The sequence below is a fragment of the Micromys minutus genome (genome assembly GCF_963924665.1).
Source record: "Micromys minutus genome assembly, chromosome: 13".
Lineage (NCBI taxonomy): Eukaryota > Metazoa > Chordata > Mammalia > Rodentia > Muridae > Micromys > Micromys minutus.
Window position 1 is genome coordinate 34,735,736 of NC_137982.1, and position 21,923 is coordinate 34,757,658.

The window sequence follows — 21,923 nt, forward strand, 5'->3', positions numbered from 1 at the left end:
TAGAGTCTCCTCCACGATCAATGACTTCAGTAGGCCCACGTACTTTCTGGTTACCACCAAAGTATGTGCATCAGTATTACATCCTTCACCCGATTGACAGGTGACATGCTGGTTGGTGTTGTTTTTTGTAGGTGTCATAGCTGGGTAAGTCTGTCCTTTGCTTCATTCTCCCTTGAAAGTTTGGTGCCTTCTGATACTAGCCTTCTTTTTTTTCTCTAATCATATGCCTATTTTAAAGGTCCAGCGAAGAATTTTCAACACAATTTATGTAATAATTTCATACCCATCTAGCTATATTAGGATTTACCTAGTTACCATAGCAACAGGTAAACTGCACCCATGTTGTGGAAGAAAAAGGGTTTTATCCTTTATAGTTTTCATAAAACATAGTGAGTTAATTATGTGTTTACCACATGTAGAAGTAAGCTAAAAATTGCATTGTGTTATTATCATCTCAAGAACTCAATTAAATGGACAAAAAAAGCAAGCTTAATTCTGAAGATTATTATACACACTTAAAAAACACATTAAAGGAGCGTGAGTCACAAAGTGCGGCATAGTTTGTGCATTAGAAACAGGGGTGTTGCTCTGCATAGCCTATCACTGGACCTCAGGAGTGGCCAGGTTTCTGACATAGTCACTTCAGAAGACAAATGGAAAGAAGCAAAGTAGTAGCATCTTCTTCCTTATAGTGACATCTTACATTAAATGCTATTTTAGGAAAGACCTCTTTGTGTTCTGTGTAAGACTATGCAAACGTCACTTGGTGGAATTTTAGTAGTGTCTCAACACTGGGACCAGTGGGGACTGGGGAAAAGTTCACTGATGCACTTTGCAAGATAAAAAAGAAAAGTCACAAAAGACCCACCTTATCTTTTATGTTCATCTTAAAGATGAAAAGGCATAGTAAAATTTATGTTAGCTTCACACAGTAAAAAAAAAATTCTTATGTACAACAACAGACATTTGTAATAATGAGTCATGATAAAAGTTAGAAATTGCTATGCTTTACTCATTGCCTGTGCATGCAAGTGTGTGTGTGTGTGTGTGTGTGTGTGTGTGTGTGTGTGTGTAAATACTCCTGTTGAGTGTTTATGTAGAAGTTAGAGTACAACTTATAAGAGTTGGTTCTTCTTCCATCGAGAGGTACTAGGGATCATACTTAGATGAATGAAAACCTTCATGCTCAGAGCCATCTCTCCAGCCCAGAACATCATCTTTCTAAGCAGCAAAAGCCTCAGGTCTAGTCCTTCAGTCTACTAAAGACAGGCCAACGGAAGCATGGTTGGAAGAGTTAGGCAGGAGGTGGGCATATATAGAAAAGGAACAGTCAGGAAGTGCTTAAGGTCTTCAAGGGCACAAAATAGTTTTCATTTGCAATACAGATGTTATTTCATATTTACAGTGTGACATGTTTCTCTTTATGGAATAACCATAAGCTTTATGTCATTTATTTTCAGATTTCTGAAAGCTTTAAAGTGGAGATCAAATGTTCTTAGAAGGGCAAGTAGAACATTCACATCAAATTCAGAGGCATGATCTCAAAGATGATCTATATAATGTATTGTTAATCCAAAGAAGATGGACAAACAGCAGAAAACTAAAATTGATGTGTCAAAGACCTTGAAGAGAATGGAAATAAAGCATTGATATTTTATAGCTTTATATTTTATAACATACTTGTTCTTCATTCTCTGTGATCAGCTGCCTACACTGAAGAGGAACCAGTGGGGGACAAAATACATCACAGAAATGTGCTTTGTAACCCAAGTACCATTTTTGTTTTTTTGTTTTTTGCTTTTTAAAATTTAAGTAGCCCTTCAAATGATGAGAAATTTGAATACAGTGGTCTAGTTCTAATTCACCATTAATAAATATACCTACCTTTATTAAGTATGTACTATATATATATATAAGTGTTCTCATACATTTGGACTATGGGTTAATTAGCAAATGGATGAGAATCATTCTCATCTGCATTGGTTTTCCTTTCCTCCCTCTGCATGTTCGTCACCAACAAGGTTATGGACCTTAACGATTTAAAACCCTGGGATTGCAAGATACACCATATTTCAAGATGGACTCACCAGGAAGCAAACCAGGAATCACTGGTTTGCATGACTTTACGAGCAGTCATGTCTGTCCCCCACAAGAGCAGCAGGTGGCTAAAACTTAAAGCTCAGTCCCCAGGCCATAATAGTCCAACTTTAAATGTTCCAGAGTCTCCAGAGGTCGGTGATAGACATGGAATGTTCTCATTGCTGTGAAGCTCTAGTAGTCAGAGCTGCACTGGCTGAGTGATTGTATAGGAAGTCCCCAATGTCATTTAATAATGTCACCTCCAAATCCTTACTGCCAACAATTGTTCGGTGGTTTTCTGTATTAAATGTGGGTGGCAAGACACAGCTCTACCAACAGCCAATTTTCTTACAAAGTCATCCTTTCTTGGGAGTGGCTTGCCCATCAGATGCTTTGTGCGTAGTAGGTCTCCATTAAACACACCTTTAAATTTCTTAGGAAATCATAGATGTTCTTAAGAAGGTAATAAGCAGAACTGTTAAGGAGAGGAAACAAAGCCATCCACAAAAACAACTAATGATAAATAAATTTTGTTTTCTGGCTTCAGATCTGCCGTTACATGTTCTAGACAGCGTTTGTAGACAGTCTTCGGTACCCATTCCTTCCACGCCGAATATGACTACAGATCGTGATGACAACTTAGCTCACAGCATCACTTCTTCTTGTCAGGATCTAGCCTAACAAACTACAGCCGATCCTAAAAAATGGACCTTAGAAACGTAACCCCTTTAGTCTTTTTCAGTTTTAAAACCATTGTCTAAAATTTCGAACATCAATACCTCATCTATGTTGTTTAAAAAATATTATAGTAAACGCTTTCATTTTAATGCCCCTCTATTTCTATGCACAAAAGCTACATAGTTGGCACACAGGGCCCAACACCCTAAGATTCACACAACCATAACTGAAAATATTTGGGGGATTAAGATCAGCATAGCAGTATAATAACTAAAAAAATAGAAATTCAAAACCAATGTGGTGTGACAACAACTTATACATTAAAATCATTCACGTTGTGTTGGGTATCATGAGTAGTCAGAGATGATTTAAATAATACAGCAAGACATGTGGAAATCATGTGCAAATACAATGTATTTCATCTGAACAATCAGCAGCTGCAGATTTGGCTGTTTGTTGGGGAGAGGTGTCTGGAACAGCTTCCCCGAGGAAGCAAAGGGACAAGTGTACTTGGTTTGGTTTTGTTGATGGTGGTGCTACTCGAGAGGTGTTCTTGCAATGTTGGCCAGCAGGGTCTTGGATTCCTGAGCTGACTGGAGCCTCTTTCTTGGTCTCCTAAGATGCTGGAATGCAGGTGCATACTACTGCGCCCAGAGGCACCACCGCATTTATTTAGGATAGTCACTCACCATCTTGCTCTTGTACTGTATAAAGTACTTATGTGACATTGATGAAGGAGTTTAACAGTAGTGTCACCTTTGTGAGGACACAGGATTAAATCTAATGGGAAAAACTCCATACTGGCCACACCGCTTAGGTAATTTAGATTCTAGCTCACGTCAGTCCAACCATGTGTGTTGGAAGTGGATGCATTTTGTCCCTAAAGAGAGCTGTGGGTCCCTCCTGTTTCTCTGAAGTAAATAAAAGACATGGATCCAATCCAATAATGTTTAAGTTCCAAAGCATTATAGTAGATGAAAAACACTATTTCTTATCTTTCAGAACTCACATTCTTGTTGGGCATCAGAAGTGCACACACACCTATAACCTCAGCACTAGTGATGATCAAGAGGTCAAGAGGTCAAGGCTAACATCACCTGCCTAACAAGGCCCTGTTACATTAAAAAATATTAAATGTACAAAAATGATATATTAAGCCTACATTCACAATGATTTCTTTCTAAGTCTTTCCCTATGATCAAATATAAATACATTTATCATACCAATGGCCTAAATTAAATACCACTTAAGTAAAAGAAAACAATCCAATTAATAAACTCTATGTGCCTCACATTTTTATATTTCATAAGAACGAGATTTCACTCTGCTTACCAGTGTTTAGACCTCAACAGAAAACTATTTGGGTATTATGTTTGTGCATTCTCAAGAAGCAAATAAACTTTAACTTGTAATACATTGAGAAATTGAAATTAAAGTACAGAAACTTGTAAGTTAACAAGTCAGCTTGGTCAAGAAAGGCGTGTCTCACAATCAAAGGAGGAGCTGGAGAGATGGTTCAGCTGTTAAAAGCACTGGCTGCTCCTATAGTGGACCTGCATTTGATTCCCAGCATCCACATGGTGGCTTACTACCATTTGAAACTCTGGCTCCAGGTAACTCTTTCTCCATCTCTGGTCTCTGTGGGTACTGCATGTACTTGGGTTATAGACATGCCTAGTCAAAAACCAATACACATAAAAATATTCATTCAAATGAATGCCCCAGAGTTTAATTCCCTCATTGATTATGTGCATTTCTAACACAGACAAACAATGTACCCCACTTCTAAGGTGGTAAGCACACTCACTTTTCACAAATAGAGTTTAAATAAAGAAATCCAAATACAAGGTTACAGCTGTGTTAGGGAAAGATTTGGAATAATTTATTCAGAATAATATACATGAGTGTAATTAACAACAAAATCATTTGATTCAATGCGTTAGCACAATTTCCTCCACTTAATCTAAGATCTTCAGCCTGAGCAATCTGTTCCTCCCGTAATAAAAGGTTCCCTCAACTGTCTACATGGGTGTGTTTCTCCACATCCTTTAAACACTGCAGTCTCTCTGCCCATGATACGTGTCAAATAACAGTGGTCTGCACAGCTTGGTTCTATTACAGATAACGGGCTTTGAAATTGCCCAACAGTCGTCTCTGACAGTTCCCATAGTTTCTAGAGTTTGCCAGCTACTGCTGCAACACTTTGAGGGCAGAAAAAAAAAAAAAAGGTCTGAGGCAGAAGATGCTCAAAACAGTGAAAAACAAGCGAATGAAAGTTGTCACAGTTGACTCCATTAGGTAATCCTCGGAGGCGGTCAGTCAAATATCCTCTTTTCCAAAGGACTTCAATTATTTCAAAGTAATTGCCTATTTTTCTTAATATCAAGTTAATCTTTAATCATGAGGCCTCTTGATGGTCCAGCTTTAAATTATATAATCTTGCCTGTATGGACATGATCTAAGAGGCCTCAGAGGATCTTTGGGTCATCACAGAACCAGCATTCCCTCCTGTCCACTTGATATATCTCAGCTTCCGTATTCAACTCTCCTTCTGCACAGCACACAGCCAGTTGTGCGGACGAAGGACTTATATCCAAAGAGCACAAGAGAATAGGTGTGCACACGGTACAGAAGGGCAGCTGACGTTACTCACTGTGCCTTTGTCTTTCCAAGGTTATCCATATAGATAACTAAAACACATCCTGAAGCATCGTTCTAAGATGAAGTGTCTTCTTCCAACCAAATACCATATCTTGGAAGAACACTAGAGACAACTGTAAAGTGGCTGCCTTAGGAAGAAGGTGGTTCCCATTAAGAAGATGAGCAAGTAAACTTAGAGAAATAAAGGAAGAGTTTAATCAAAGCGCCACTGGGTTTGCAGTCATTGCGGTTAAAGTGATAATGGGAGACAGAATGAAGCACTTTGGGGTCCACCTCTGCCAGGGTGAAAACAAAGACCCCCAGGAATATGATAAGAGGATTCAGAAACAGAACAAGGACACAGATAATCTAGGACCCACAGAGGATGGTCCTCCTATGGGTTTCTCAGCTTCTCTGAAACCAGAGAGAAATTCAGATCTAGCCCAGAACCTGGCTCTGGTAAAGTGGGAGAAGCAGCCTATGTAAGGCAGAAGGGTGTGGGGCAGTTCAGCCATCCTTCACTGAGGATGACCTCGGAGCATAGGAACTACAGATTCCTGTTGACACCAGCTGGTGACACTTGTCCCACGCAACCTTGTGATGGCTCCCTAGGGTGGTGCTTGTGGTTTGTGTGAGGTCTTCCTTCTTTCTTAATGGCCAAGGCGCTGAACAGTCATGTGAAATGAGACCCAGTTCTCCAATCCTGGCTCTCCTGTTCTCCTTACTCTGTCCCCTCTAGTCTCTCCACCTTGGACAGCCATCCTCATCTATAAAAAGAGGGCTTGGACCAAATGATCCTCAAGTTCCTTCCAAATCTAGCATTCTGTGGTTCTAGGATGTAATAAACTCCCAGAATCATAAATGTTAGAATTGAAAGGAGCTTTAGAGATCATCTATTTAACCACCCACTCAACCTAGGCGACACAGCCAGAACTAATAAGCTTTGAAGGTTCTCCATAGTTGGTTTTGGCTGATTGAAGACAGCAATAATCAAAGCATAAAACTTTACAAGGCAAAAAAAAATATATGTAAATTTTTGGAACATCTAAGAAAAGTTTTGAAGAAAAGAGAAGCCCAAAGAACAGCAGGCTGTCTTGTTCAGAAGTTTCTATTAAATTAGAAATCCCCAGTCTTCGGGTTCACAATATCCCATGAATATTTTTAAAAACTCTTAAGAGATGTAAGGATAGTCGCCAAACCAAAGATATTGAATTAAATTTATTGTTGTGTACATTCAATACATACATACATACATACATACATACATACATACATACATACGCATACATATGTACATAAGGCATTGTAGCAGACTTTCAAGACAAGACCAAACAAAGCCTCCAAGAGAAAACAGAAAAGAAATGAGAATGTATTTTGGTTGGAATAAATAAACAATCCAGAAAGATGTCCTTTGTTTTCAAAGGGCAAGTGTCCACAGGAAGCTGCTTTTCAAATTTAATTTAGACTCTGACAATAAAATGATCCACTCGTTCTTCAAAGTAATTACTTTTGTCACAGTTTCAATCAACAACTACCATACTATACATTTTAAAGACATCAGACTGCACAGTTAGTAAACAAGACATTTAGAACTAGCCTTCCACTATTCTTGTTAATCACTCCAAGCAGTAATTTCAGGTGAAAATGCATCACACCTGCGGTTTGGAAGACTTAGCCGTGTTTAATGGTTCTTCCTCTTTTCCAATAGACTTCATATCATTTTAGTTTTTAAAATTCTATTCTATTTCTTTGCGGAGGAGGACTCACACAGTGGTCTTGAAATCTGGAAGGAACTGTAAAGGATCTGGAAAGGTTCAACGTTACAATGTATACCCGCATTCTATTGCTACAGTAATTGAGACAATGACTTTTGGGCCCAAGACTAAATGTGGAACCAAACAATCCAGACAAAAACCCCACACACAAATGCGGTCACTTGACTTAAAAAGCAACGCTGAAATTCACAAAGGGAAAATGTCTTTTCAACAAATGGTGCCGGTTCATTATGCACCCAGATGGGAAAAATCTTGAGACTATACACATGATACACAGAAACTAATTAGAAATGGATTGCAGACCTGGATTTGGGGAACAAAGTACTTCTAAAGAAGGAAGCAGGAAACATGAACCATGACCTCAAAGCAGCAGAGACTGTCTTAAAAGACACCAAAGGCAATGGTCAGAAAAGATAAAACATCATTAAAACGAGAAACTGCATTCATTAAAAGATGTCAGACAGACAGAATGGGGAAACCGAAAATTTGGGGCTACCCTCATACAGGCCTGGTGAAGGATGGCTGCCCAAAAATATTAAAAAACCCACAAAGCAATAAAAAAAAATCCAAAGGTAGTGAAAAGTAGTCATAGGCTGTGTGCATCACAGCCCAATAAAACTGTTATTTTTAAAAAGTAAATGGAAAATCTGAAGCAGAGTTTACAAGAGGGCACCAACTGACCAGTAAGTTTTATGAAAAGGTAGAAAAGGTGACACATGCTTGAACCCAGGAGCTCAAGACCATCCCAGACAATGGGAGGAGGGAGACTTGCAGCCGCTGAAGAGCAGGAAGAGGAGGAAGAGGAGGAGAAGGAGGAGAAGGAAGAGGAGGAGGAGGAGAAGGAGGAGGAGGAGGAGAAGGAGAAGGAGGAGGAGAAGGAGGAGGAGGAGAAGGAGGAGGAGAAGGAAGAGGAGGAGGAGGAGAAGGAGAAGGAGGAGGAGGAGAAGGAGAAGGAGGAGGAGGAAGAGGAGGAGAAGGAGGAGGAGAAGGAAGAGGAGGAGGAGGAGAAGGAGAAGGAGGAGGAGAAGGAGGAGGAGAAGGAGGAGGAGGAGGAGAAGGAGAAGGAGGAGGAGGAAGAGGAGGAGAAGGAGGAGGAGAAGGAAGAGGAGGAGGAGGAGAAGGAGAAGGAGGAGGAGAAGGAGGAGGAGAAGGAGGAGGAGGAGGAGGAGGAGGAGGAGGAGGAGGAGGAGGAGGAGGAGGAGGAGGAGGAGGAGAAGGAGGAGGAGGAGGAGAAGGAGAAGGAGGAGGAGAAGAAGGAGGAGGAGAAGGAGGAGGAGGAGAAGGAGGAGGAGGAGGAGGAGGAGGAGGAGGAGGAGGAGGAGGAGAAGGAGGAGAAGGAGGAGGAGGAGGAGGAGGAGGAGGAGGAGGAGGAGGAGGAGAAGGAGGAGAAGGAGGAGGAGAAGGAGGAGGAGGAGGAGGAGGAGGAGGAGGAGGAGGAGGAGGAGGAGGATGAAGAGAAGGAGGAGAAGGAGAGGAGGAGAAGGAGAAGGAGGAGGAGGAGAAGGAGGAGGAGGAGGAGAAGGAGGAGAAGAAGGAGGAGGAGGAGGAGGAGGAGGAGGAGGAGAAGGAGGAGAAGGAGGAGGAGAAGGAGGAGGAGGAGGAGGAGGAGGAGGAGGAGGATGAAGAGAAGGAGGAGAAGGAGAGGAGGAGAAGGAGAAGGAGGAGGAGGAGAAGGAGGAGGAGGAGGAGAAGGAGGAGGAGGAGGAGAAGGAGAAGGAGGAGGAGAAGGAGGAGGAGGAGCAGGAGGAGGAGGAGGAGGAGAAGGAGGAGGAGGAGGAGAAGGAGGATGAAGAGAAGGAGGAGAAGGAGAGGAGGAGAAGGAGAAGGAGGAGGAGGAGAAGGAGGAGGAGGAGGAGAAGGAGGAGAAGGAGGAGGAGGAGGAGGAGGAGGAGGAGGAGAAGGAGGAGAAGGAGGAGGAGAAGGAGGAGGAGGAGGAGGAGGAGGAGGATGAAGAGAAGGAGGAGAAGGAGAGGAGGAGAAGGAGAAGGAGGAGGAGGAGAAGGAGGAGGAGGAGGAGAAGGAGGAGGAGGAGGAGAAGGAGAAGGAGGAGGAGAAGGAGGAGGAGGAGCAGGAGGAGGAGGAGGAGGAGAAGGAGGAGGAGGAGGAGAAGGAGGAGGAGGAGGAGAAGGAGAAGGAGGAGGAGAAGGAGGAGGAGGAGGAGGAGGAGGAGGAGGAGGAGGAGGAGAAGGAGGAGAAGGAGGAGGAGGAGGAGGAGGAGGAGGAGGAGGAGGAGGAGGAAAGAAGAGAGGATGACTAACCAGCAGGATAGGGTGAAAAGGACCGACAATAGCAAGCATTAGCGACAGAGCTGAGCTTCCTTTCTCTGCTTGCAGAAGAGGAAGCTCTTAATATCTACCAAAGCCAAACACACACATATCCCACAACCTGTAATTCCACTATTAGGAGTAATGCATTGAAGGCATGATATGAACAACAATAATTATAGCAATTTAATGCAAAATAGCCCCAAATTGAAATAATCCAAACACCCATGAAAAATAGGAGGGGTGAATACAATTCAGTCTGTCTGTGATAGACTACTATATGGGATCTTAAAAACACCTCACGTATAATAACACCAATGACTCAAACCAAAACAATGACGGACTAGAAAGAACAAACACGAGAGGAGATACAGGGTAGAATTTCATCTTTAGAAAGTATAAGAAAAGGTAAAAATGATCCTCAAAGCCAGAAGCTGGATGAATGGCTATGGGTGGTGAGTAGGAATGAGGCTGTTTGGCTGGAAATGTTACATTGTCAACTAGGCATCTGTTGTGTGACTATATAAACCTAACCTTTAGTTATATAACAATATATTACACATTACTGTACCTGCAATATATTCTACCTCACTGCAAACCTTTAAATACGTAATGTCACTGTGCTGTACATGGTCTAAATCATGTATTTTTTACATATTCATACTTTTCAGGGTGTAACACAATGCTTGCCCCATAGGTGTTAGTCCACCTTAATTAAATTGGCTAGGTAATTCCATGTATATGATCTCAACCAGATGATTGCGATATAATGTGCTCAAGTTGTGGGAAGGAGATGCAGCTCTGAGGTCTGTGGTTGCCATTCAATTCTCTGTGTATTAATTGATATATTTTATTTAAATATTATTTCCCCCATAAAGGGAGACAGGAGCATTTGCATCTTGAAAGACAAACAAAAACAACCCCATTTGCCGGGTCTAACAAGGTTCACATAAAAGTGGCAAAGAAGCAGGAAACAAAGAGAAGAGCTGTTACAACGCCCTGGAAAGCAGATGTTCATTAGGGCCCAGACAGAGATCACTATCACAGCGCACGTATCTCCATGTGACCCTCAGCCCCAGTCAAATCAAATTCTGCAGCCTCAAAGGATGCTCCTCGGAACACCCAGATACTGCTGAGACAATGCATCTGAATCTGTGACAGACAGAAGAGGATTACATATTACCCAACATCATCTCAAACACCCCCTTTTAGCATCTGCTAAGACAACAACAGCAGCAGAAAAAACAGCAACAACAGAAACCTTCCTTCTTAAAAAACAAATCAATGTTTAAGATTTCTGCTAGTACGATTTAAATCTGGGAAACAGCTACCAAGTAAGAAACATGTTTAAAATAGGCAAAATTCTCTTGTAATTATTTGTTAAGTAAGTATTGAAATTGTTAAGAAATAGAAAAGGTTACATGTGACTTCACATCTTACTGGGGATTGAGAGAATAATGTAAATGCCTGTCATTTGACTGTGCATACTTGTTACAATCTCATTAAGAACACATACTTGTCATCAAAGTAGTTTCTGATATGTTAATTATATATCTTCTTCAAATTATAAAATTATCACATCCAATGCTTCTATAACACTTATGCATTAACAAATAAAACTGTATTTTAAGTTTCCACATAAAGTTGGATTAAAAAAAAATCAGAAGAAAGCTCCAATTCAAAGGGACAACTATAGTTAGCAATTTCTTAGTCGTGATCTGTAGCATTCAAAGGCAATAAAGACTTTTCTAGTCAAAATAAGTGGGACACACTTGGTGCAGGATCTAGGCAGAGCGAGTGGGAGTGGCTTCCCTGTGACGTCACTGCGGGAGGCTGTCAGTGCTCAGCAGTCAGACCACAGTGGCTCAACACAGTGTAGAAAGAAAAGCTGAGCACAGGGATGGGGAGAAGCAGGAAGAAAACACCCTAAGACTGGAAAATGCCTCCCTGGCTATGTCTTTATCCCCAAGCTGAGACTAGTGGTTTTTCCAGAAGCTGGTGACACCACAATCCACAAACAAAATCCCAAGAGCTCATCGAAAGCATGGACTAGTTCATTCTTTCTTTCATTTTTCCCCCCTTTCAGGGTTGGATACTTTTCCAGGTTTTTGTTTGTTTACGAATTATTTATTTTATGTATATGAGTTCCCTGTCTTCAGACACACTAGAAGAGGGCATGAGATCCCATTACAGATGTTTGTGAGCCAGCATGTGGTTGCTAGGATTTGAACTCTGTAAGAACAGCCAGAGCTCTTAACTGCTGAGCCATTTCCCCAGCCCTAGGGTCAGATTTTTAACCTGTGTGTGCTCCATAGAGTGATTCTAGGTAAAAACTTAAAATAAAAAGGAATCCATACTATCTCAAGAAAGTGCAGGAATTCTGAGCCCCAGGGGGTTGACCACAGCTGGAGGCTTCATAGCCAACAGCTGCTTTTGCAAATGTCTTACTCATCTGGTGTCCTGAGCCACATGGCTCATCTCCTAGAAGCCCATTCCTCATTCCTGATAGCTCAAAGCCCTATTTCAGAACTCTAAACCAAGTCATCCCCACTGAAGAAGGCCATGATGAGCTCCAGGAATTCCAACTCTTAATACTCATCCTGTTCTCCAAGAAGCATCCCCTGGGGGTTGGTTGGATTCTGTGATGGGAGTGGTATAAAGTTTTAGTGACTTATAATGTGAATCACTTCCATAAGCTCATATGGGTTGGGTGGGAAGTCTACTTTTATGTATGAGCATCTGTACAAGAAGAGAGTTTCCAGTTCTGGATCACCAACAGAAATGAACTTACTGAATGGCTAGAGAGAGCACTCAGTCAGGAAAGTACATGGTACACAGACATGAGGACCCAAGTTTAATCTTCAGAACACCAATAAAAAGCTAGGCACCACTTCACCCTAACCAGCAAGCCCAAGTGACTTGCAAACCGTGTTTCAAAAGACAACTTGGACCAACTTATGGAGACGCAATACCTGAAGTCATCCTCTGACACTAGTATGTGTCTGCATGAGTATGCATGCATCAGTCTGAGCATGCACACACATGCACATGAGCACACAATACACACACATGCACACACACATAATTACACACACACATACATGTATACATACATTTACACACCCACATATACACACATATACACACATACACATTTACATTTACACACCCACATATACACACACATGCACACACCATACACACACATACACACACAAGCACAGACATGCAGACATACACACACACACAAACACACACAACACATATATACACATGTGTACAGACACATACATACAAACATACATACAGTGCACACATGTATACACACACACACAAACATGTACTCACTCACTCACTCATGCACACATCAATCACTTTAAATTAAGGCATGCCTAATCACTAAATAAATCACCTAGAGGATAGGGAAAATATCCATCAATTCTCTAGGAGTCGATACTTTTCTATTTTTTTAAGAAAGTACAACCTAGAAGTATGCAAATGATCACATGGACTTTTAAAGAAAAGACTTGCATGTTTAAAACAAGGGAATTAATCAGAACCATATTGTGTAGAAGATAAAGAGGGTCTTGAGAGTGCTGTACTTAATAACTTGAAAATATTTTTCTGGCAAATTTTTATTTTTCTAAATGTCCTCATTTTGGCTTGGTGACAGGTCCAAACACCACCAAGAAGATTAGCCTTGGGGGTTAGCCTTGGGGTGTTACAAATTTCTAGTGAAGTTTACTTTCCTGTGTAACCAAAAGCTTACCTGACACACTATAATATAAACTGTGAAAATACTTCTTGTGATCCAAGCAGAAGCTTACCAGAGGATCTCCCGTACAAACTTAACTTCTGTTGTCGACTCAAAACAATTACTGTTGAAAAAAATACCTACCTAGCAGGGGAAATGGTGTAGTGCTACTTGAGGCTAATATAGACATAAGCTCATGACATGAAAATCATTTTGGTCATATTTATTCCCCACGGCCAGGAATCTGAGGTTAAAGGTGTAGTGTTCAGAGAAGGCCCTACCCCCTGGTGCTCTTCTGAATACTCAACTTTTCAACTCATAGGCAACAGAACTGGTGTTTTGTGAAATGAGCCTGGGAACTAGTCCTTCAAGACCTTCAGTGACTTGGGGCAAGCATCTATGAAATGATCTCATTTTGTTGAGTAAAAAGTTTCCCTAAAATCCCTTTGTCTAGGACCCAGGAGCCCCAACTGTGTAACACATGTCCAGGGAGCAGTCAGAAGGATGGGCCCTGGATGCCATACAGAGTCAAGCAGAAGACCATATGGCTCCCACAGCACTGGGTTCTACTTACAGAGGTGAATAACAGGCTCATTTAAAATAAAGTTAGATAACGACCCCATAAATGGGTGTTCACAAAAAGCCAGGAATAATTTTGAAAAGAAAAAATTCTTTCAACCCTGCTAGCTCACCCTGGATATCACCAGTCCTTACGATACAGACAAAGATCTAGTTAGAGACATTTAGATCGCCAAATTTATTTTCTTCCTTTTTCCATGAGTACGGCTAATGGGTTGGGAGAAGTAAACATTGCTTTAAATAAAATATAGCAATACAAATAACATTTCTGTAGGTCATTATGTCATCATTTGAAAACTACATTACCAGCCTGCCACCACACTAATAGGTTGGCTTAACAGCACATTTGTAAGCATAACACTGAAAATAATGTAAAATAAAGTAATCGAGTGTGGAACTTTAAGGGACGGAGTTAACATAAAGTACAACAAAATGCAATTCTTTTAAGATTCAAAGCACCCTCAAGAGAATTATAAAGCAAAAGAACAAAATAAAATAAAGTAGATTATTAATTCAATTTCAAAGGAATTTCCATTCATTTATTTAAAGCCCAATTTCTTTCTAAGATTCTCGAATTAGTGGTAGCTTCTCTTGGAACTCTACTTTTTCTCACAAAATCCACATGAATTTTTAATCCCACATAGATCTCAGGACCTCCTCTGTCACTCAGACCATTGGCTGCAAGGACAATGTCTAGCTGGGCTGTATTGTAACTATTCGCTTATTCCATACAAGGGGTCTATTCTGTCTCCCCAGTGTTTTGCAGTGTGCTAGAACCAGGGAGCAGATGTTCTCCTTCCTGGCACATCCTACTGTCTGAGGCCAGATACTGGGTTCACTCAGGAGCACAGTGGATGGGCAACATGCAACTTACCAACAGGCAACCAGCTGGAAACGTAACCTAATTTCAGCACACATATATTATGGCCACTATAGGGCATAATGTACCAGATGATGATCTTGAATGCTTAAAGTGCCAGTTAGCTGCATATTAGCATGCAATCTCTCTTTAAGAACCCATATCTTTTAGTCGTTATCCAGAAGATAATGTCTTCTAGAATGACAGATGCTTCCATTTAAGAATTTGCTAAAAAAATAATGCAAGGGAGACAATCCTCTCTATTCTAAATTTGCTATATTAAGAGGTCAAAACATCAGCCTCTTTTTAAAAAAAATATCCTTTTTGTTACTTTCTCATCATTTGCTTGCCTTCCTGGGATTGGTTGAAAAATTGGAACATTCATATGAAGATGATAAGGAAAATATCTACACTAAACAAATATGAATAATTAAATTTTGGATTATGTTTGGTTAGTTGTTGGCATGGCAATCATACTTTGGATACATTCATTTGGCTGTTGGCATGGTTACCACAACCTCCTTTCACTGTCCCTCTCAAACCTACCAGACTCAGGCATGTTTAGCTTCCAATATGGTATCTGCATGTGTCTGGCACATGTGGGTCTGAGAGGCCATTTTCTGTGTGTCACCTGATGCAGTTCCCAGTTCTGTCACCTAAAGAATGTTTTCATGAAGCCCTGCCAAGCTCAGTTTCCACTATTTATTCATTAAAATGAGATATCAGAGAAACAAGAACATTTCAATCAGTCCCACACAACATCCCTGAGTACAATGTTCAACTTCTGAATATTTACCTTGATGTTACATCAAATATTATGGTGCTGCATTTAGTAACTGACCTCATTCCATGTTTGCGTTTAAGTAAAGCTATCTCTCATAGAATAAGAAGGTTCTTCCTTTAGGACAACTGGATACATTCTCTGGGTTTTTGTTTTGTTTTGCTTTTTTGTTTTGTTTTACTTAACTATCACAACGAATGAGATTTGAAAACACAAAAACAAAACAAAACAAAAACAAAAAAAAAAAACCCATATTCTCTGGATTCCAGAGCTAGCCGAACAAGTGCCAAGTTTAGGATTACAGAGTGAGAACTAAGGTGCTCAACATGTCAGCTTCAATTTGTGTGTTAGTTGCTATTTACTAGATAAGTCAATGTTTTTGACAAGTCTGAAATATACCCCCCAAAAGGAATTTTCTGGAAGATTAAGCAAAAAACACTCAAGCGAGGTTGGTAAAAGGGGACGGACTGACGGTAGATATTCAGGTGGGCTGCGTTACCAACGCACTGTGTGGCACCTCCTTAATGTACCACAGTGACACTTTTTCCAACATCCATGTTCCTTATTGTAGATCTCTCAGACACAAACTCAGAAAGAGAGAGAGAAGAGGGAGGGAGGGAGGGAGGGAAGTGGGTCACTTTGGGCTGTATAAGTCATCGACACATCAATATATAATATTTTTAGGGTTCTAACTAAATTCACAAATCATTTAGAAAATTTCACTAAAGAAAAAAAAGTAATTGAAATCTCAATAAATATAGTATTCCTTTCCTTTTTCCTTTTTTTTTTTTTTGTCATAAATAATTCTACTTCACTAGAAAGTATTTACTCAGCACCTACTGTTTTAGAAATCAGAGGCCGGGACCAGGGACGACCTTGTGTATTTGAGGGCAGAATTCTAGAGGGGTTGTGGCACCGTGCTTAGAGTAAACAAACCCTGGTTAAACCGGGAGTGCCCAAGGGGAAACAAAACTAGGTTAGAGAGCCCTTTTCTTTATGAGCACCAAAAACTCTTAACCATTGACGCCATTTTTATGGAACACTTACTTCTCCACTCTAGATAGATCTCTCTTATATATTTTTATTGGATAATGTGATACATTAAAAAAGTGTTTTTCTTCCCTGAAAGTTATTTCTTAAATAAAAAGAAAGGAAAAGAGATGAATTTTTCTATTTAGCTAAGAAATCTATAACTTAAATTTTTATTAGGTGATAACTTTATTATTATAATAACTTCATTATTAGGTTATAACTTCAGAATTTCAATAAACCATTAGACAAACTACAAACAGTACATATTAGTAAAGGTCCCCCTAAAAATGTATTGCATGGACATTTTCTATATTTGAATTTAAATTTCACTCAACACTGCCAGTCTTGAGTCACGATATACAAACACACGCTCCTCCCTCACACATCTTCCCCTCATCTTTTCTAGCAGCTTAAACTTTGACTCTCAACCCAGAGCTAATAGATTCTGCAAAACTCTAAGGATACCTGAAAGAGTGGGTGCAACAGTATTGCTCTATATTGCAACCTTGCTTTGAACATTTCCATAACCTTGATTCTTTCATGTCATGTCTAGACCCTCAAAATATCCTACTAGGGAAATTAAGTTAGCACATGCGCATGAAATGCTGCACTGCTGAGCTGATGCACTTAAGTGATCTTTCCTCACCTGGTTATGGCAGACACTTTTTAAGTCTCACTCCAATCACCCAGCTTGTGCCCTTGTACATCACATCCACCTAGTTACAGTTGCTACTTTTTCACCTAGAATCATGATCTTGATTTCCAGATTGTTTGGATAATAGTTATCAACCACAGATAAATAACGGTTCAGGTTGTGAAAGAGGCTGAGATGGAAGCTGTCTTGTCCCTGCTGCCTTCAGTGGTAAAATTCAAAAACATTTTGTTATTTTTTTCATATTTTGAAGCTGAGTATAGATATGTCTTTTAGTATCCATTTATACAAGACTCATCTTAAAGCAAAATTATTTCCTTTCAGCAGCAATAATTCTTCTGTACTAATAAAAACAAAACATTTTATTAGTACAGAAAACATGATATGCATAAACCAGAAGCTTTGGATATTTCAGAAAACTGTAGACTGGTGATACATGATACATAAATAAAGATTATATGTATCATGTTGCCTTCAAGGTACAAAATATCCCGCAAGGAATATAAATTAAGAAAAACACAAATTTCTTATTCTGCCAAAGAGGAGTAAATATTGTATCCCCATAAACATTTATATATATAGCAGCAACGTATGGTCTGGTGTCTCATGTACACCAGCCATGATTCATTCCGCCTGGACAGAAGTGGAATTTCCTGTACCTACTACCCAACAACTTGTACATAAAAATCGTTGAGTTAAAATGTTAATTAAAATTTCCTTCTTTCTTTCTTTTTCTCCTTCTTTTCTTCCTTCCTTTTCTTTCTTTTTTAACAGCTAAAACCTGAAGCACAAATTCAATGTTTTATGATGTCCCATAAGTCATTTGAAAACACCTGGAATATTCTTTAGAACAATGTGTGCTCATGTTTACAAACTTACATCAAAGGATACTTCAGGATGACTGGGCCAGGTGATAAGGCAGACCTGGTGAAGTAAGCCGGCACTGAATGGGAAATAAAAGCCAACAAAACAAAACAAAACCACCCCCACGGGGTAGCATGGACCACTCCAGTTCTGAGTTCTGTAGGCTGAGGCAGGACAGAAACTACCTTTCACATCTGTCCCGGCCTACTCTGTTCTCAGAAGCCTCTCATGAGCCAGATGCTCTATGCAGATGCTATTACCTTCCCTTTCTGTCAAAGCATGATGCACACAGATGTACTTATTGGCTCTAAGTGTTATATTCTTGATTGCAAAAATGAATTGATTTGTTTTTATGGGAGTATCTTTCAAAATAAATTTTCCAAGACAGGCTCTGATCGGATTAACACAAGAAGTATTCGACACATGCAACTTTGGAAGGTACGGTAAGTAATAAAATTTGTTTTACAGAACTTTTAAAAATTGGTAGACATTAGATCTATCTATTCCTCCATGATCCAACAAAACTGCTTCTACTTTATGACCTTGAGTTAAAAGATGTTTTTAAATAACTAGCCTACCATTCCTTACTTTTTGACACCGCTTTCAAGTAGAAGTTCACAACAGCTGAGCCTAGCCAAACACACCCGTGGACTTTACAGAGAGTGACGTATTCTATCTCTGGAAGGTCAGAACACACACTGGCAAGCATCAGCACCGGAGACAACAGATTCTCTGTGAATTCATTAATGCTATTAAACTAGGAGTCAAATGAGGTCTCCATATTCCTTAATGACTTATACTACCACCATCTTACCAGTGACTACAGGAAGGAGAAAAGGGGTGTGTGTCCCCAACTCCCACTCTGGTATCTAAAATCTGCATGTAGTCCCTTTGTATTTTTTGGAGACACTCCTTTCTGAACTAATTATGACACCTTTACAGTAGGGAGTTTGGATTTAATTACCAAACTTTTAAAACATGGCATTACGTGGGTCAAGTGAGGACGAACCTTTCTTCCGAAACAAAGGGATCTGGAGCAATGAGATTTCAGATTTCATAGGAGAGACAGCAAAATATGCTTTGAGACTGTCATTTACTGTAACACAAATCAATATTAAATGCTTTATGCAGGAAGCACACTTTCAGAAAATGGGCCCTAAAGCTTCCTGGGATCCAGCCCTAATTAACCCAGCAGGCTTTTGCTGTTTGTCTCTCTCTTCAATTATTTACAGGGCAAAAAAATAAATAAATAAATAAAAGCCAAATGGCATTGCATTAGCTATATTAAATGCTATGTAGTTGGTTTCTAACTTACTAATGGTACATAAAAATTACTAAGGTAAATGTTTCATAGACACATGGCTTCCCCCCCCCCTTCTTCACCTGAATGTGTGTATTCATTATTCATGGAATTAAGTGTTGAATAGGCTTGTCCTTCAGGCACCCAAATGCTGCATAATTTAAATGAGAACATCAAATATATAACACATCTAAAAGGTTGATTGTGTTACAAAATTTTTTTGAACAGCACACACACACACACACACACACACACACACACACACAGAGTGAGAGAGAGAAAGAATATATATCTCCCTCAAGTTTCTAAAACAATGGCATGCCAACATGCCAACCACATGGAGATGAACAGTGTGGTGCTTTTGCATTTGCTAGCACCTTACAGATCCCTGGTGAGAGAAGGGGGAACTGGGAGAGCAGCAAGGTGGCCTTTGGGTGCTGGGACATTTCTGGCCTCTGCTGACAAGTCCTTTTTACATGGACAAACACTGAGCTAGGGACAGGGCGACATGGACCACACGCATTGAGAAGAAGTAAAGCTTTCAAGGTTGAAGCACGGATTCTTAGTACCAGGTGAGCAATGTCCATCTGTCAGCAAGCAATCCCCTAAAGAAAGTTCAAACACTGCATCCATGCCTGAGTCTTTTGTGATCTGGAAGGACATGCTAGGCTGAAAAAGGCTGCTTGCCCCCCAGCATCACCGTCCGCCTTCTCTAATTGTGGCAGATGATTTCAGGGCAGTAAGATGCACTTTTTGTGAACCCTAATAATTTTTAAAATTAGTTTAGGAGACATCAAACGGTTGTAAAATTAGCATAGGCCCATTAACAAAGTACCCAGGTCCCTAGAAAGCCAGACACAATCTGCCTGCCTGCAAGTCATCAGTGGTCCTTACCCAAGACTGTGCCGCTTTTGAGCAGAATTGAAAAATCGCTCTTTGGTAAATATGTAAGGCAGTTAAAAAAAAAAAAAAAGAAAGAAAGAAAGAAAGAAAAGTAAAGTAAATACAAAGTCACTTTCTATGAATCGAAATCTACTCATTGTCCCTTTCATGTAAAAGCTACAGAAAAGATTAAAGGGGACATCAATGAATGCAGAGTGAACTTTGGCCACTTCTCTACCCAAAACACCAGCGTAAAAGTGGAAATCAGTAACCAGGTGAAGTGCCACACCGCACAAAGATCAGAGGCGAGGGGCGGGCGCACAGGGCCCAAGGCGGGGAGCAGACGGTCCCGGCCCCCTCGGCCACCTTCGTCGAGCGCGCGGGAGCTGGAGGGTAGTCCTGCGGGGCGGGGCGGGGTGGGGCGGGGCGGAAGGGGGGCTGCGCGCCACTCACGGGGACCCCACAGTTACTGCCCGCAGGGCGAGGCCCCAAGAGGTCTGAAAGCCGTGCCACCAGCAAGTCCTGAAGCGGGCCCCAAGCGTCGGCCCGCCGCCAGACCCGACTGGACGAGGGGGAGCCGTGAGGCCGCGAGACCCTTTCCTCCTCGCCGGCCAGAGAGGGGTCGGCGGTCCTTTCCGGTCTAGTCGCTCCCCCCGCTACTCTCGGTAACCCGATCGCCGCGATCGGCTCCCCGGGAAGCCGCCGCCCCGCGCGCTGCCCGGCTCTGCCCAGGCCAGCGCTATAGTTAGCAACCCCAGCACTTGCACCCGGAGGCGGCAGGGTCGTCGTGCGCCCCTCCCTAGCCCGGCCTGGCGCGCGCCTCCTCCGTCCCCTCCTTTGGTGACCCTTCCCCTCGCCTCCTTACCTTGGCTTGCAGATACTGGGGGTAGTAATAGGTGGCGTACTGAGGGTACATCTGTTGTTTCCACACTTTGCCCATGAAGCTGGAAGGAAGCCTGCCGTGCAGGGTCGCAGACACTTTAGGTTTTCCAAGTCCCGATCTCTCCTGCCTCTCCCTTTCCGGAGGCGGCGGCGGCTGCTGCCTCGGCGGCTGCTGCTGCCACTGCTCCACCTCCCAACCGGGACCAGACGACGTCCTCCTCCTCCACCTCCTCCTTCTGCTCTTCCTCCTCCTCCTTCTCCTCCTCCTCCTTCCAGGCAGACAGAAAGACACTGCAGAGCGCAGAGGACACCCCGGACAGGGCGCTCCCAAGGAGTTTCCTCTGGGAGCCCGACTGTGCCGAGCTGCCAAGGGCTGACGCTCGGGCCGCGCTGCGCTCCGGGAGCAGGCTGAGCTCAGCTAAGAGTGATCAATACAACTGGAAAGTACGGCGGCGGCGGCGGCTGCGCTTGGTGCCAGGCGGCATCTGGGGTGGGTGCGCCCGACAGCGAGAGGGGAGAGGGGCTGGCTGCCGAGGCCGCGGGGGAAGGGCGGCCGGGGGCGGGGCTTGGGTACCGCCGAGCCCCGGACCCGCTGGAGGTGAGGGCTGACTTTCCACCACTCCTCACCTCCTAGGCTCTCAAGAGGACGCACAGAATCTCTGGGAGCGGCGATCGCTTTGTGTCCAGGGTGGGAATAGGTTTGGTACACCCTGCTTAATAACTGCCGAGAAGGCACCTCTAGCTTTCCTGAGTTTTTAATCTTCGTAAGTGGGGGAGGGAGGGAAAGGGGGAAAGAGGAAATCTGATTAATCTCTCACTTCTCCCAAATTCCCGGACCGGTGATTCTTTTTTTTTTTTTTTCTCCCCACAAAGGAAAATGCTTTAATGTCTAACCACAAAGC

General features: G+C 41.8%; 1 protein-coding gene across 3 annotated transcripts in view; it reads right to left on the bottom strand.

Annotated features, from left to right (window-relative positions):
* RBMS1 (RNA binding motif single stranded interacting protein 1) overlaps positions 1 to 21,250 on the bottom strand; it is a 207,644-nt gene extending 186,394 nt beyond the window's left edge. For all 3 annotated transcript variants that reach the window (XM_080927910.1, XM_080927909.1, XM_080927907.1), the window contains exon 1: positions 21,005 to 21,250. In XM_080927910.1, coding sequence (XP_080784036.1) covers positions 21,005 to 21,079 — 75 coding nt within the window. In that variant the 5' untranslated portion in view covers positions 21,080 to 21,250. The remainder of the gene's footprint in view (positions 1 to 21,004) is intronic.
* Positions 21,251 to 21,923: the final 673 nt, after the last annotated feature.